Raw genomic sequence first — 15,947 nt, 5'->3', positions numbered from 1 at the left:
TCACTGTGGGTCCATGCCACAGAGGCCTGGCAGGCCCCGGACACAGGTGAGCGAGGCAGAGGAGGGGAAGGAGGATCTGGGCCGGAGCCTGCCGGCCGCACAAAGTGCCTCCCCGGCCCTCCTTCCCCTCCAAGCTCCAGATCTGGGTGTCGCAGAAGTGGGAGCCAGACCAGACAGGAGACCACGTCAGGCCAGGCGCGACACCAATGGGGCTGGGACTCTAGGGTGCGACCAGCACTAGGAGAGCTTTTTCCTGTGACCAATAGCGACATGCACACACCAGGTGGTGAGAACATTCCGGAAGCACACCTTGGTGGAAGATGGGGAGATGAAAAAGGCCACTGGAAGGCAGCTCAGCCTGAAGGCGGCAAGTGACGGTGGTACCACGCAGTGGCGGGCGGGAGGGCTCGGCTTGGCCCTGGTTCCTGTGGCTGTGTGGCCCTGGGCAGGCCCTGACCCTCTCTGGGCTCAGCTTTCTCCCCCAAGAAGCCAGGTGGGAGACCAGCGGTCTACACACCAGGTGCCTGCACTAGGCGACTATGCCAGCTGCTGCCAGGGAAGGGAGGGGGGAGGTGGCGGGCACACTCATACCTTCCAGGCTCTCCTGAGCGTCAGACGAGAGGCCCCCGTGCCGGAGCTGGTCGTGTAGGAACTGGATGATGGCGTAGGCCAGGCGCTTCTTGTTGTCCATTTCGAGCCCGGAAAAGGTGACGCCTGGAGGTGCTCAGGATCTGCAGGTCCAAGTGGAGGGCCTGAGTGCCGGGGGTGCGGGAAAACCCCTCATCAGGCCCCTCACACTCCCCGCCCCAGGCCCACCCCCACCTCACCGGGTCCTATTCTAAGGACGCTGGCTGATCTCAGCTCCAGGACAGCTGAGGTGGAAAGGCCTTAATATGCCCATTTCACGGATGATGACCTAAGGCCCGGAGCTCACCAACCCGGCCGTGCACAGGCCGGCAAGTGTGAGGCCAGCAGGAACCCGCCCAGCTCCCAGGACCTCCTGAGTGCTCTGAGGGTGGTGCTGAGGCCCTATGGAGGTCCCTTTTGCCCCTGCTTCTGGCATGAGGTGGCTGGAGGTCAGGGACACTGCCCAGCACACTGCAGTGCCCAGGACAGCTCCGCTCCAGAGAACGAAGCAGCACCAATGTCCACAGTGCTGAGAGGAAGAGACCTTGTCCTGAGCCAAAGCCATGACCCCTTTCCTCAATCTACCTCTTTTCTGGCATGTCAGCCTTTCTTAGGCACCCAGCAGGGCCGGGTGTGCCTGCTGTGACATCACTGTTTCATGGGACTTGCAGAGGACTCCCCCTAAGGAGTTCTTGGAGAGCAGTCTCGTTCCCTTTCATTCCCCCTTGGACGCCCGTCTGGTTCCCCCTTGGACACCCACCTCATTCCCCCTGGACGCCTGCCTCCTTCCGCCTTGGACTCCCGCCTCGTTCCCCCTGGACGCCCGTCTGGTTCCCCCTGGACGCCCGCCTCGTTCCCCCGGACGCCCGTCTGGTTCCCCCTGGACGCCCGCCTTCTTCCCCCTTGGACACCTGTCTTGTTCCTCACTCCCAGGACCTGACAGCGGCTCTGCTCATGTCTGTGGTCTCTGCAGGTTCCTGCCAGAGCTCTAAAGGGCCCAGAGGATGACGTCGGGAGAGGCTGTTCTGGAAGCTGAGCTGTTGCCTACAGACAGGTCTTTTTTTAGTACAAGACCTTTCACGCAGGTTTCTTGGGTGCCTGGGCCAAGTTGGAGAGACTTCAGCCGCAGCGACCTTCCCGGCACTGAGCAGGACGCCCTGCCGCGTGCTGTGCGAGCTTCCCTGGGGCAGGCTGGCCGGCAGCCTTGCGGCACCACCTCCAGCAAGCCCAGCCTCACTGTGCCTCAATTTCCAGCTGAAGGCTGGCCATGGTGACTCTAAACGTTCTGATATAACAAACTGCACTGAGAAGCGGCAGCGGCCACTGCTGGGGCCGCCGCGCTCTGGGCTGAACACTGTTCCCCTAGTAACATCCACCTGGAACCTGAGAATGGGACCTTGTTTGTGTCTTTGCAGAGACAAGCAAGTCGAGGCGAGGACACTGCGGTGGCCCTAACGCAGACACTCAACACAGCATACGGCTACTGAGACGGCCACGTGAAGACAGACGCAGGGGCTGAGGCCATGCGGCCCCCAGCAGCTGGAAGACGCAGGACGGAGCCGCCTTCAGAGGCAGCGCGGCCCGGCCCGCACCTTCGCCTCGGACTTCTGGCCTCCGGAGCTGCGAGGGAAATCCACCTTGGTGGTTTTAAGCCAGCCGGGTTGTGGCCACAGGACTAGCAAGCGGACATAGCCCTTGGCTGTGAGGGAGAGGCCAGGCGGCCTGGGTCCCGATTGTGGCCTGCAAAGCTCATGGGCTCGGACGGGTCGTTGAGCGTGTTGGAGCCTCCGCCTCCTCGTCTGTAAAATGGGGAGGCCCACGGTGGCTGCTGTCGGGGGTCAGGAGAGGAAGTAACTGCGACGCTCTCAGCCAAGAGCGTGGCGCCCTGCAGTGTCCGCTGTGACCTTTACGATTCCTCGAGGTGAGTCTCGCAGCACAGACCTCGGCTGGCTGTTTTTGGCAGTGTGACCTAGGGGAAGCAGCTGAACTCCACTGAGCCTCAGTTCCCTCTTCTGTCCCCCAGGGATGGCGACAGCACCTCCTTGTCAGGGGTGCGTGAGAAGGGGTAAGACCAGGCGTGAGCAATGCTGTGCAAACAGCCCCACAGGCAGGCACGTGGACAGGCGCCTGCTCACCCGCAGTGCCCAGACCAACACAGGCTGAGGCTGTTCCAGAAATGCTGCCCGCTGCGCGGGTCTACTAGGAGGAGGTTGAGAACGTGCTCCGAGGCTAGAAGCAGGCATGGAGGGTGTGGCTGCGGTGCTGGGGCGTGGCGGGGGCAGCCCTTGGGGAGGCCCTTACCATGGGATGGGACCCCATCCTCTCTGTTCTCCCGCCGCGGGACGGGGCCCCCATCCTCTCTGTTCTCCGGCCACGGGACAGAACCCCGTCCTCTGTTCTCCTGCTGCGGGACGGGGCCCCCATCCTCTCTGTTCTCCGGCCACGGGACAGAACCCCGTCCTCTGTTCTCGAGATGAGGTTCCCTTGGTGGGGCTAGGCGGCCACCTTCCCTGGAAGCCACTTCCCGTCCAGGGCCTCTGGTGTCCCCGAGCAGCTGTGTCTTCCCCGTCTGTGTCCCTCGCTGGCTGACACACAGGGTGGCGGGGCTGTGTGTCACCGGCCTTCCTCATGGGGTCAGGCCCAGCCCGTGCGTAGTCGGCCTTATATTCAGCCGAGCTCTGTGTGCCCAGACCCAGACGGGTGAGGCAAGGGAGAGGCAGGCCCAAGGTCCCCAGAGCGGGGGAACCACCGTGAGGAGAAGCACGGGTCTGACATCAAAAGCTCAGGCTGGGTCAGATGGGGCGTGGCTGAGAGGCGGCCAGCCTCGGGATGGACGAGGAAGTGCCGGACCTGGCTGCCTCTGGATAATTTTTTTTTTTAAACAGTCTTGCTCTGTCGCCCAGGCTAGAGTACAGTTGTGTGATCTCAGTTCACTACAACCTCCGCCTCCTGGATTCAACCGATTCTCCTGCCTCAGCCTCCCAAGTAGCTGCGATTACAGGCACCTACCACTGCGCCCAGCTAATTTTTTTATTTTTAGTAGAGACAGGGTTTCACCATCTTGGCCAGGCTGGTCTCGAACTCCTGACCTCATGATCCACCCGCCTCGGCCTCCCAAAGTGCTGGGGTCACAGGCGTGAGCCACCGCGCCTGGCTTCCTCTGGATAATTTCTTATTCTTCTCTGCTTTGTGCCCAGATCTGCTCTCCAAAATGTGACTAAAACCACAAACGCCTACAAGGAATCTCTGACCCAGCACCCAGAGGGCCGCGGCTCCTCCTCCTGAGCCCAAGCAGCATGAGAACAGCGCAGCCAGGGTCTGCCGCCAGGTCCCACGCCCCACCTGGGCCCCAGGGACGCTCTGTGCCCAGCCACGCTGACATGTGGCTCCAGGGGCTGAATACTGGGATGAGCCAAACTGTGTTCCCCCAGTCCATACACTGAAGTCCTAACTGCTAGGACCTCAAAATGTGACCTCACCTGGAGATAAGATCTTGGCAGACAGAATTCGTTAAGATGGCGTCGTACCAGACCACAGTGGGTCCCTAGAGTAATAACTAACGTCCTTACAACAAAGGCAGACGCACGCACAGGGAGAACGCCATGTGGACATGAAGGCGGAGATGGGGTGACGGCTACACGCAGGAACAGCGAGGGCTGCCGGCCGCCACCAGGTCCCCCTCCCGTCCTCATGAGGAACGAGCCCGCCGGCACCTTGCTCGTGGACTTCTGGCCTCCAGAGCTCAGAGCTGAGGGATGATGAACTCTGTTTCAGCTGCCTGGTCTCCGGTGCTGTCACGGCGGCCCCAGCAAACCCACACGAACACTAGGCGAGCGGGCATCTCAGGAGGCACCTCCGTCCTTCCGACCACTCCAACAAGCAGGCCAGCCCTGTCTCCAGATGAACCGAGGCCCGCAGGGGGGCGTGGTCGAGTGCCCAGGGTCACATGGACATGAGGACACACAGGCAGAAGGACGGTGGCCGAGGAGCACAGAGGGAGGGACCGGCTGTGCGTCACTCACTGTGCTTCGGTCCCAGGAGCCAGCAGCCAGAGGGGCAGCTTCTTTTATAGGAAATCGAAGCTTCCCATCATTTCTATACAAATGTCCGTTTTAACTAAGTGCACAGATGTCTCATGGTCCAAGGCACGTAGGTTAACACGTGTGCGCACACACAGAGGGCTTCGGCTACAACCATCCCCGTGGAGACAGACTCAGAGGCAGGGCACCAGAAGTATCACAGCCACGAGGATGACCTGTCTGAGCACCTCCTATGTTTCCGGCAGACCCAGAACCACAACTGTGTAAAATACCTGTGCGTGAACACTGGCAAAGCGGGGAGGGCGCCCCCAGAGAACTTCCTCTTTCTTTAGGAGACGAGATCTCACCGTGTTGCCCGGGCTGGTCTCAAACTCCTGGCCTCAAGCGATCCTCCAGCCTTGGCCTCCCAAAGCGCTGAGATCACTGGTATGACCCACTGTGCCCAGCCTCCTCCAGGAGGCAAACGCTGAGGGTCCCCATGGATCCCACTGACCTACGATTTTGCAGAAACTGTGTGTGCACGTCTCCTAGATTCTGTTTTACTCGGTTCTCAATGGACGTGTCGAGACGCTTGGCGGTGTCTGACGTGGAGTGGGTGGAGGTCGGGGCACCTCTCAGTGCCCCGGAGTGCCCAGGACGGCTCCTCCCCAGAGAACGATCCGGCCCCAACGTCCACAGCTCCCAGTGGGAGAGACGCCAGACTAGAAGAAGAGGGTGTAAAGAGGCTGTTGGTGCACCAGGCACTTCCCACAACCCCGTCTCACGACCTCAGTGCGACGACCTCTGCGGCAGGACTGGGGATGGAGTCGTTCGTGAGAGGCCACTGGAGCCACAGCACGGCAGGATCCACACCCGGCAGCCGCCTGACCTGCCCCCACACTCAAGATCAGAGGTGTCCCACCCAAAATACCTCTACATGAGGTGAACAGCCAGTGCCCCCGGGAGAGAAGGTGCAGGCCGCCTGGGCGCATCACCCACCACGTGCCGGAGACAAGCAAGGCATTGGCCCAGCAGGCTTCAGACACTGGCTGATGTCAGAGTCACATTACAGCAGCAAAGTGGACCTCCACACCACTGCACAAGCACGGCCCCGGACACGCTGGGCGTGCTCTCAGCTCTGTTTGCCTTTCAGGGAAAGCGACATCCATCAACAATCACTTAAAAAAAAAAGGTGGGGAGCAAAAGAAGGCAGACACGACGTGTACACAGGGCGTGACTCCATCTCTATGAAATGCCCAAAGCAGGCCCATCCAGACACAGGAAGGAGGCGCAGGGGTGCCGGGGGCTTGGGGAGGCGAAGGCGAGTGACAGCTGGCGGGGACGGAGTTTCCTGGCTTCCTTTTGGGGTGATGAGAAGCTCTAGAACCAGAGAGTAGTGATGATTGCACAACTCTGTGAATGTACCAAATGCCACTGAATGTCATGGTACGGGAATCGTACCTCAGTTCTTTAAAGGGGAGGGATCTACCAGAGCTGTGTGTAGTGTCACGGGACGGGGAGTTACAGTCTTCCTGCAAGCTCCCCAGGGATGGTGATGAGTGTTCCGCCCCCGTCTCAGGACACAGTGAAGAGCCTGGAACTTCCAGGCCCGGGATCAGGACAGGCCAGAGCCTGGAGAGCAGCCAGTCCCGGAATCCAAATACCTCGCGTGCGACACAACACGGCTCATGGAGGTCAACCACCACCAGGAAGTGAGACCACAAAAGCTGACGCCATCGCCCCAGCTAACAGGGTTCAGAGAGCAAACCAGGCAGGTCTCCTGACCCCCAAACCCAGGGAAAATGGACACATGCCACCCAAAAGGTTCAGAAGATTTTTGGTTTACAGAGTTTTGGGGGTTTTTCTGCACATTTTGACACATAACAGCATTATAACAGCCAAAAGGAAACAGCCCACGTGCCCATGGACAGGTGACCGGATCTACACAATTGGGCCTGTGCACACAATGGAATACTACGCAGCCAGGAACAGGAAATTCTGACCAGGTCACAAGGACGGGCCTTGAGGACGTCACACTCAGTGAAATAAGCCAGACACACAGGGACAAATCCTGTGCGACTCCCCTCCTAGGCGGTCCCTAGAGAGGTCGGATTGAGAGACCAAAAGTAGAATTGGGGTGCCAGGGGCGGGAAGGGCACAGGGAGTGAATGTTTCGCGGGTTAGAGTTTCAGTTTGGGAAGATAAGAAAGTTCTGGAAATAATGGTGGTGACGGCTACAGAACTACACGAATGTGCTTAAAGCCACTGAACTGTGCATTTATAACTCACTAAGATGTTAAGTTTTGTCAGGGCGCTGTGGCTCACGTCTGTAATCCCAGCACTTTGGGAGGCTGAGGCAGGCGGAGGATTGCTTAAGGTCAGGAGTTTGTGACCAGCCTGGCCAACATGGCAAAACCCTGTCTCTATTAAAAATATAAAAATTGGCTGGGCGCGGTGGCTCACGCCTGTAATCCCAGCACTTTGGGAGGCCGAGGCGGGCGGATCACGAGGTCAAGAGATCGAGACCATCCTGGCCAACATGGTGAAACCCCGTCTCTACCAAAAATACAAAAATTAGCCAGACGTGGTGGTGCATGCCTGTACTCCCAGCTACTTGGGAGGCTGAGACAGGACAATCGCTTGAACCCAGGAGGCGGAGGTCGTGGTGATCTGAGAATGCGCCACTGCACTCCAGCCTGGGCAACAAGAGCGAAACTCTGTCTCAAAAAAAAAAAGAAAAGAAAAAAAAGAAACCACAAAAACGTGCCGGGTGTGGTGACTCTTTCCACTTTCTGAACCCTCAGTGGGTCCTCAGCCACCCTTTCCAGTTCTCACGCCTCAGTCTAAGAGAGAAGGGAACCGGTACACCAAAGATCAGGTTTCTTTGTTTATTCTGTGTTAGTTCCCTGAGAAGGACGCACATCCTGTCCACACAAGCACGTGTGCACGCGCACACCCCCCCCCCCCAGCGTGGATCGCGCTAGGCCCACATGCCTGGAATGCTAAGCCGCGGTCCAGCTGTCACTGGTGTGACCTTGCATGTGCCACCTGTCTGGGTCTGTCACTCCCTCTGTAAGAGGGGGCTATGACCCCCACCTTCTAGGTTTGGAGGGGACTCAGCCAGGTCTTTGTTTCTTTTTTTTTTTTGAGATGGAGTCTTGCTTTGTCACCCAGGCTGGAGTACAGTGGTACTCACTGAGTCACACTGCTCTCTCCTGGTGCCAGCGGCGCCTCTGCACCCCAGGGCCTTTGCACGGGCTGTTCTCCCTCCTGGAACACCCCCCACATCCCAGACAACTTCTTCGCCTCTTGGTCTGCACCCTGCCCCCTCCCTGTTACCCTGGGACAGAGCTGAGCAGAAGTGCCCAAGATGAGACCCCCTGGGCGAAGGGATGCCACTGATCCCCGAGAGACTCTGTCTACCATGATCATCTGCTCTGCTGAGGTCCCAGGAGGCTGCACACATTGAAATCCACAAACAGGCTGGCTGCAATGGCTCACGCTTGTAATCCCAGCACTTTGGGAGGCCGAGGCGGGTGGATCACAAGGTCAGGAGTTCGAGACCAGCCTGACCAACACAGTGAAACCCCATCTCTACTAAATATGCAAAAACTGGCCGGGCATGGTGGCTCACGCCTGTAATCCCAGCACTTTGGGAGGCCGAGGCAGGCGATCATGAGGTCAGGAGATGGAGACCATCCTGGTCAACATGGTGAAACCCCATCTCTACTAAAAATACAAAAAAATTAGCCAGCCATGGTGGTGCGCACGTGTAGTCCCAGCTACTCAGAAGGCTGAGGCAGGGGAATTGCTTGAACCCGGGAGGTGGAGACTGCACTGAGCCGGGATTTCGCCACTGCACTGTAGCCTGGTGACAGAGCAAGACTCCATTTCAAACAAAAAAACACAAAAATTAGCTGGGCATGGTGGCGGGCACCTGTAGTCCCAGCTACTCGGAAGGCTGAGACAGGAGAGTCACCTGAACCCAGGAGGTAGAGGTTGCAGTGAGCCAAGATTGTGCCACTGCACTCCAGCCTGGTGACAGAGCGAGACTCCATCTCAAAAAAAAATAGAAAAAAAGAAATCCACAAACTATGGAGGACTCTTGAGCCCAGGAGTTTGAGGCCAACCTGGGCCACAGAGATCCCATCTCTAACAAAACCAAAAACACACGCACACACTAAGTGGAGAGAGAGCAGGAGGTGAATCCTGGCAGCCGGAGGCCCCTGAGTTCTGTTCTTCCGCCCCTTAGGAAGTTTATTCTGGTGTCCAGTGAGAGCAGGGAGCAGGCTCCATTTTTTTTTCCCAAGTAACGAATGCAGGTCTCTACCCCGTGGCACAGTGGACGTCTCGGGGGGATGATTCTGTCCCGGGCACTGCCGGGCACTGAGCAGTATCCCCGGCCCCCTCACTGCACACCAGAAGCACCCCCAGCTGGGACGACCACACACGGCCCCCAGCGGTGAATCACCGTCAGCCTCTAAGTGGGAAGGAAAAGGCTGGAAGTCAGTACAGGTCAGCTTTCTCCGGCCAGATGACCTTGCTTGAGCTTTCCGAAAACCTTCTGTTTGCAGAGTACTCTGGGTTTCAGAACTGCAGGTCCGCGGCGGAGGACCGCCCAGCGCGTGACTCAGGCCGCTGGTGCTGGACCGGCAGCTTCTCGCCCCTCCCCAGGTGGGTGCCATCCAGCGGTTCTCAGATCTGCCCTCAGCACCAAGGCTTCAGGGAAGAAAGTTTTCCACTCTTCAGAGGGGGGTCCACGCCTGAGGATGGCGTTTTTCTCAGCTGCCATTCGGCACTCAGTGTCTTTGGAACAATCACAACTTGTCGGGGTTTGGCCGTGGGACAGCCTTCTCAAAGAAGCCTGCTGTGTCTCCCAACAGCGAGGGCTTTATGGGCGCTCTGGAGCCACGGCGATGCCTGGTCTCAAGGCAGAGGGCGCAGAAGTGAGGGTGGAAGCCTGCTGGCCCGTGGGGGTGGCAACTGGGACGCCAGCTTCGGCTCTGAGCCGATGACTCCACATCCCAACTTTACATTTTATCATTATAATAAAAACAAAATTGGCTGGGCGTGGTGGCTCACGCCTGTAATCCCAGTACTTTGGGAGGCTGAGGCGGGCAGATCACAAGGTCAAAAGATCGAGACCATCCTGGCCAACATGATGAAACCCTGTCTCTACTAAAAATATAAAAAAAATAGCTGGGTGTGGTGGTGCACGCCTGTAGTCCCAGCTACTCGGGAGGCTGAGGCAGGAGAATTGCTTGAACCCAGAAGGCGGAAATTGCAGTAAGCCGAGATTGCGCCACTGCACTCCAGCCTGGGTGACGGTGTGAGACTCCGTCTCAAAAAACATAAATAAAGTAAAATAAAAATAAAAACAAAATCGGGTCGGCTTTAGCTCAGCGGTTACTTCGACAATGCTTTCTACAGCGGAAAACAACCACTCTGCGTGGTTCAAGACCCGCAGGCTCTCTCCGGCCTTTAAAAAAAAAAAAAATCAAAACACAGCCACCTAGGTCAGGGGCAGTGTCTCACGCCTGTAATCCCAGTACTTTGGGAGGCTGAGGTGGGAGAATCGCTTGAGGCCAGGTGTTCAAGAACAGCCTGGGCAATATAGTATATGGTAAGACCCTACAAAAGAGACTCTACAAAAAAAGAGAAAAAACAATTAGCCTGACATGGCAGCACACAGCAGTAGCCCCAGCTACTTGGGAGGCTGAGGTAAGAGGATCATTTGACCCCAGGAGTTGGAGGTGGCAGTGAGCTGTGATTGTGCCTGTGTACTCCAACCTGGGTGACAAAGTGAGACCCTGCCTCTCAAAACAAACAAAACACTCACAACCACCTCTCTTCCTTGTTTCCCTGCCCAGAATGAATCATTCAATGGAAAAAACAGAACATCCCCCTAAACTGAGGTCCTCCTACTTCGTTACACCCCAGTAAGAAGCCCCCACTCTGGCCCACCTCCACCCCGAATCCACGGCACTTCTCATAACAGCAGGGCAGGCAGGCTGGGTGCCCCACTCCTCACTCCCTCTTAGGATACCTGGGTTCTAGCTCAGTCTCCCATCTGGATACTCCCCACATTGAATCCCCTTTTCTTCTAAGATGCCACCAGGAGGTCACTGCATGCGTAAAAGCCCTCAGCTGCTCCCTGGACCCCCAGAAGTGTACATTAGAGGCCCCTCACCAGTGGGGGGTTGTCTGTGGGGTCTACACCAAACCCTGTACGTGCCACTCAAATTAGGCGCTCACCTATCCCTCCCCAACTTTGCCAGGAGAGAATCTAGTATTCCTGCAAGCTCCTACCTCGGGCCCAGCATCTCTTTCAAGGCTTTCTACCTCTCCAGAGACCCATTTTCCCTTTTAACCCCTGCACCTGGCGGTGTCTAAAGCCTATGGACTCAGGAAAGTCTTCGATTGTTAAAAAATTCACAGCCATGGTCAAGTTCCTTGGGGAGGCCATTTCTCTCTGGGCCTGTTTCCACCCCAGTGAAAGAGTAAACTGGCCAGATGTGGTGGGGCACGCCTCTCATCACAGAACTTTGGAGGCCAAGGTGGACGATCACCTGAATCCAGGAGTTTGAGACCTGGGTAACATGGTGAAACCCTATCTCGAAAACAACAAAATATAAAAACTAGCCGGGTGTGGTAGTGCGGACCTGTAGTCCCAGCTACTCGGGAAGCTGAGGTGGGACGGCCTGAGCCCAGGAGATCGAGGCTGCAGTGAGCAGAGATTGTGCCGCTGCACTCCAGCCTGGGCGACGGGAGCAAGACCCTATTCCAGACCATCCCTCTGACTCCTTGAGCCTGTACTGAGGACTTCCTACCAGGGCCCCTGTTGGATGCTGGCAAAACAAAACAGGTTGCCTCGGTGGCTCACGCCTGTAATCCCAGCACTTTGGGAGGTCGAGGTGGGTGGATTGCCTGAGCTCACGAGTTCGAGACCAGCCTGGTTAACATGGTGAAACCCTGTCTCTACTAAAATACAAAAAATTAGCCGGGCGTGGTGGTGTGTGCCTATAGTCCCAGCTACTTGGGAGGCTGAGGCAGAATACCTTGAACCCAGGAGGGGGAGGTTGCAGTGAGCCAAGATCACACCACTGCACTCGGTCAGGCAACAGAGTGAGATTCCATCCCCAGACAGAAAAAAAAAAAAAAACAGTAGAATTGAGTGACTACAGCTCTCAAGGATTCTCCAATCTGGGGCAGAGCTCACCCCCATCTGGAATCATTCACCCTTCGAGGAAGATTTAATTATAAACTGCAGCTCAAATCCTTGGCGCCCTCACAGCTTTCCAGGCACCCAGCTAAGTGCTGTATATGCGATGCCTTATTTTAGGGGTCAGCAAAGGTTCTTCTGAAAAGGGCCAGAAGAAAAACGTCTTCAGCTCTGCAGGCGTCACGTTCTCTACGGCAACTGTTCCACTGTGCCTTCTTAGCTCGAAATCAACCACAACTAGCACGGAAACAAAGGAGCGTGGCTGCGTTCCCACAAAACCTCATTCGCAAAACCAGGCCACAGGTGGATTTGGCCTTCTGGTCCGTTTGCTGATACCTTGCCTGGTTTAATGCTCACACACCTGAGGCGATTACTATTATTATCCCCATTCTACAGAAGAAAAACTGAGGCTTGGAAAGATGGGGCCACCCAAGACCCCCCAGCTATGAGGATGAAAAGGAGGAGCTCTGAACCCAGGCAGTCTGACCTGAGAGGCCAAACTCCAAAGGACCCATTCCTCTCCACACAAAATTGGGCGCACACACAAAACTTTGTTCATGATTTCACGGAGCCACACACTCCCAGCTGCCCATGCTGATGAAGAATCACTGATCTAGGATAGGGTTTTGATTTTTGACAGGGTCTTACTCTGTCACCCAGGCTGGAGTGCAATGGCGTGATCTTGGCTCACTGCAACCTCAGCCTCCTGGGTTCAAGGGATTCTCCTGCCTCAGCCTCCTGAGTAGTTGGGATGACAGGCACATGCCACCATGCCCGGCCAATTTTTGTTTCTTCAGTACAGAAGGGATTTCGTCACATTAGCCAGGCTGGTCTCAAACTCCTGACCTCAGGTGATCCGCCCATATGGTTAAGGTTTTTAAAGCATTACTGACATTCAAGACTGGATTATTCTCTGGGGTGGGGCCATCCTAGGCACTGCAGGATAGTGAGCAGCATCGCTGGCCTCTACCCACTCCGTACCAGGAGGTCCCCCAAATCATGACAACCAAATGTTACCAAGTGTCCCCGGGGCATAGAACTGTTCCCAGTTGAGAACCACTGGGCAAGGGAGGGAAAAGACGAATAATCAGACACAGAAACAAGGCCGGGCGCGGTGGCTCACGCCTGTAATCCCAGCACTGTGGGAGGCCGAGGCGGGTGGATCATGAGGTCAAGAGTTCGAGACCAGCCTGGCCAACATGGTGAAACCCCTTCTCTACTAAGAATACAAAAATTAGCCAGGCATGGTGGTGCATGCCTGTAATCCCAGCTGCTCTAGAGGATGATGCAGGACAACTGCTTGAACCCCAGAGATGGAGTGAGCCAAGATCACGCCATTGCAACAGAACAAGACTCCATCTCAAAACAAAACAAAACAAAGCAAAAAAAAAAAACCCAAAAAACAGAAAAGCTAATGAGTGTGCGGGAGCCCAGGGATCCCCAGGTGTTTCTTCCCTTCCTGTTGTCATAGTTCTCTATTTGCCTTTGTCATTTTTAACAGTTTTTTAAAAACGCTGTTGTAGGACGGGCATGGTGGCTCACACCTGTAATCCCAGCACTTTGGGAGGCTTAGGCAGACGGATCATGAAGTCAAGAGTTGGAGACCAGCCTGGCCAGGATGGTGAAACTCCTTCTCTACTAAAAATATAAAAAAATTAGCCGGGCGTGGTGGCACGAGCCTGTAATCCCAGCTACTGGGGAGGCTGAGGCAGGAGAATCGCTTGAACCCAGGAGGTGGAGTGAGCCGAGATGAAGCCACTGCATTTCAGTCTGGGCGACAGAATAAGACTCCGTCTCAAAAAAAAAAGACACAGAAACAAAACAAAATGGAATAATCATTCAACCTGCGAGATGCACACTGCACGGCAATTTTCTGGCACCTAATAACAAAAACAGCCGTTCTCAAGCCAGCTCTCTCTTAGCAAGTTGCAGGCACCTCATCAAAGAATTGTACGTGGGTTTACCCTCATAATGACCCTCCGACACATCTGCTTTCACCACTCCTGTTTACGAAAGAAGGAACGCCTTGCTTAGAGGGGAGGCGACTCACCCAGGTTCACACAGCGGGTAAGACGTGTTGGTGGGCTGGTCCCGTATCCCAGATTTCCCCAACCTCTAGCAAGATACGCAGAAGACGACTGTAAACATGAAATAAGACGAACGGCTGCCAATTCTTCGGAGTTCTCACTTTGCGCTGGGTGCTGCGGCTCTCATTTCCCAGGCAGGGACTTTTGACAACGTCCGTTTTACAGAGGGGACAACTGAGGCTCCGAAAAGCCAAGAGGCTGGGCAAGGTCACCCAGGTAGGGACTGGCGGCGCTGGGACTAGAGCCCCGACTTGAGTCACCACAAACGGGGGTCCCCGAGTCACAGGAACGACGTTTCCAGGCGAGACGGCAGCGAACACCCAGCGAGCGCTCACTGCTGCGGGGCGCCTTCACCTCCCGCCGACCTCGCCACCAGCCCGCGGACCAGCATTTCCAGGACCTGGGGTCCGGGGCAGGGAGAGCAGGGCTCGAACGGCCTGCCCGATGCCTCCCGGCCTCAGTTTCCCCTCCGCGCCACCTACTCACAGGTCCATGCGAGTCGCGGTAACCGTGACCTCACAATCCCTGGCTCTGGGGCCCCGTGAGCCCCGAGCCGCACACCCCAGATCCCCCAGACTCAGCACGGAGCCCTTTACTCACCTCTCAGGCGACCGATCCCCGACCCACCGACGGCTGCGCTTGCGCACCGCGGTGCCGCCCGGCCCCGGCCCCCGGGCGCCACGCCTGCGCACAACAAGGGCGTCCAGCGTTGCTGCCCTTCTGCGCAGGTGCGTTAATGCTCCAAGTGGGAGTGACAGGAAGTGACGCAAGGTAGAGGCGGGAACCAGCTGGTCGTTAGGGCAACTGACCTCTACGACCTAATGGAGGCCGGAAATCAGGTCTGACTTGCCCTCTAAAGCAAGCATGAAGCGATGCATGGTGGGACAGTGGCGGACCCAGCCGGTCGCCGAGCTGACCACGTGGTGCTGGGCCGGCCACGTGGTGCAGCCGCGTTTGGACACCTGGACCTCAGAGCGTCACAGCCGCGCAATGAATGGGAGTCACTGTTATCCGCTCACTCTTTGTTCATTTATTTACCCACCCATCTACTCACCCACAAATGCATTCTTTCATGCAATCTATGAGACATCTGTGGGAATAGAGACATTTGCAGACAGCAGGTGCCTAATATTCAATCAATATTTATTACAAACCAGCCATAAAAATCAGCAAAGTGTCTACTCTCATTATCTTGTATTGGTGTAGACGGACTATCAACTAATAAATTAGTACATAAATAGAGAAACAAGAAATTTCACAGCAAACACTGCAAAAAAAAAAAAAAGAAGAAGAAGGTGCTGTGATTGTGACTGGGAGCTAGGATAGGTAGGAAAGATCATCCTTTAGATTTGGATTTCAAGGATAGGAAAGTCCAAACTTAAAGTACCCCAGGCACAGGGAACAGCAAAAATGAAGGCTGACATAAAATTAAGCTTGGTGTGCTCAAGACACCCCCCCCCAAAAAAAAAAATAGAGACAAAGTGATGAGAAATTTCCTAGGACAATGGAAAACTTACCACCATCTGAGTTATAGTTGCCAGAAATGTTCTGTTATAAGTAAAATTTTGATGCTGCAAAAGAAATAGCACTTGAAGATAAATCCTCTCAGCAAGGCAGTTTATTTCTATAGAAGGGTGCAGCTCACTGATGGAGCAATGGTGACCACATATTTCAGCAAGTGAGAAAAAGGGGTACTTATGCTTGATGGGGGTCACCCCTACTGCTGTGTCATTCCCCTATTGGCTAGAGTTAGACCGCACAAGCTAGACTAATCCCGATTGGCTATTTTTTTTTTTTTTTTGAGACAGAGTTTTGCTCTTGTTACCCAGGCTGGAGTACAATGGCACGATCTCGGCTCACCGCAACTTCCGCCTCCTGGGTTCAGGCAATTCTCCTGCCTCAGCCTCCCGAGTAGCTGGGATTACAGGCACGCGCCACCATACCCAGCTAATTTTTTGTATTTTTAGTAGAGACGGGGTTTCACCATGTTGA

General features: G+C 55.7%; 1 protein-coding gene across 5 annotated transcripts in view; it reads right to left on the bottom strand.

Moving 5' to 3' along the window:
• The window catches only part of SGTA (small glutamine rich tetratricopeptide repeat co-chaperone alpha), a 30,121-nt gene extending 15,499 nt beyond the window's left edge, over positions 1 to 14,622 (bottom strand). For 2 of the 5 annotated variants that reach the window (XM_012436271.2, XM_064382121.1), the window contains exons 1-2: positions 14,556 to 14,622; positions 592 to 731 (exon numbers count right to left, since the gene is read on the bottom strand). In XM_012436271.2, the coding sequence (XP_012291694.1) occupies positions 592 to 691 (100 nt within the window). In that variant the 5' untranslated portion in view covers positions 692 to 731; positions 14,556 to 14,622. Of the gene's footprint in view, positions 1 to 591; positions 753 to 1,538; positions 1,650 to 13,918; positions 14,091 to 14,555 lie in introns of those variants that run through there. The other 3 variants (XM_012436272.2, XM_012436273.3, XM_012436274.3) reach the window with 3 other exon arrangements.
• Positions 14,623 to 15,947: the final 1,325 nt, after the last annotated feature.

The sequence above is a fragment of the Aotus nancymaae genome, unplaced genomic scaffold (genome assembly GCF_030222135.1).
Source record: "Aotus nancymaae isolate 86718 unplaced genomic scaffold, 86718_ANA_hifiasm-v0.15.2.pri h1tg000028l, whole genome shotgun sequence".
In the NCBI taxonomy this organism is placed as follows: Eukaryota; Metazoa; Chordata; class Mammalia; order Primates; family Aotidae; genus Aotus; species Aotus nancymaae.
The sequence above is the reverse complement of the archived record's forward strand: the minus strand, read 5'-3'. Positions and strand labels throughout refer to the sequence as shown.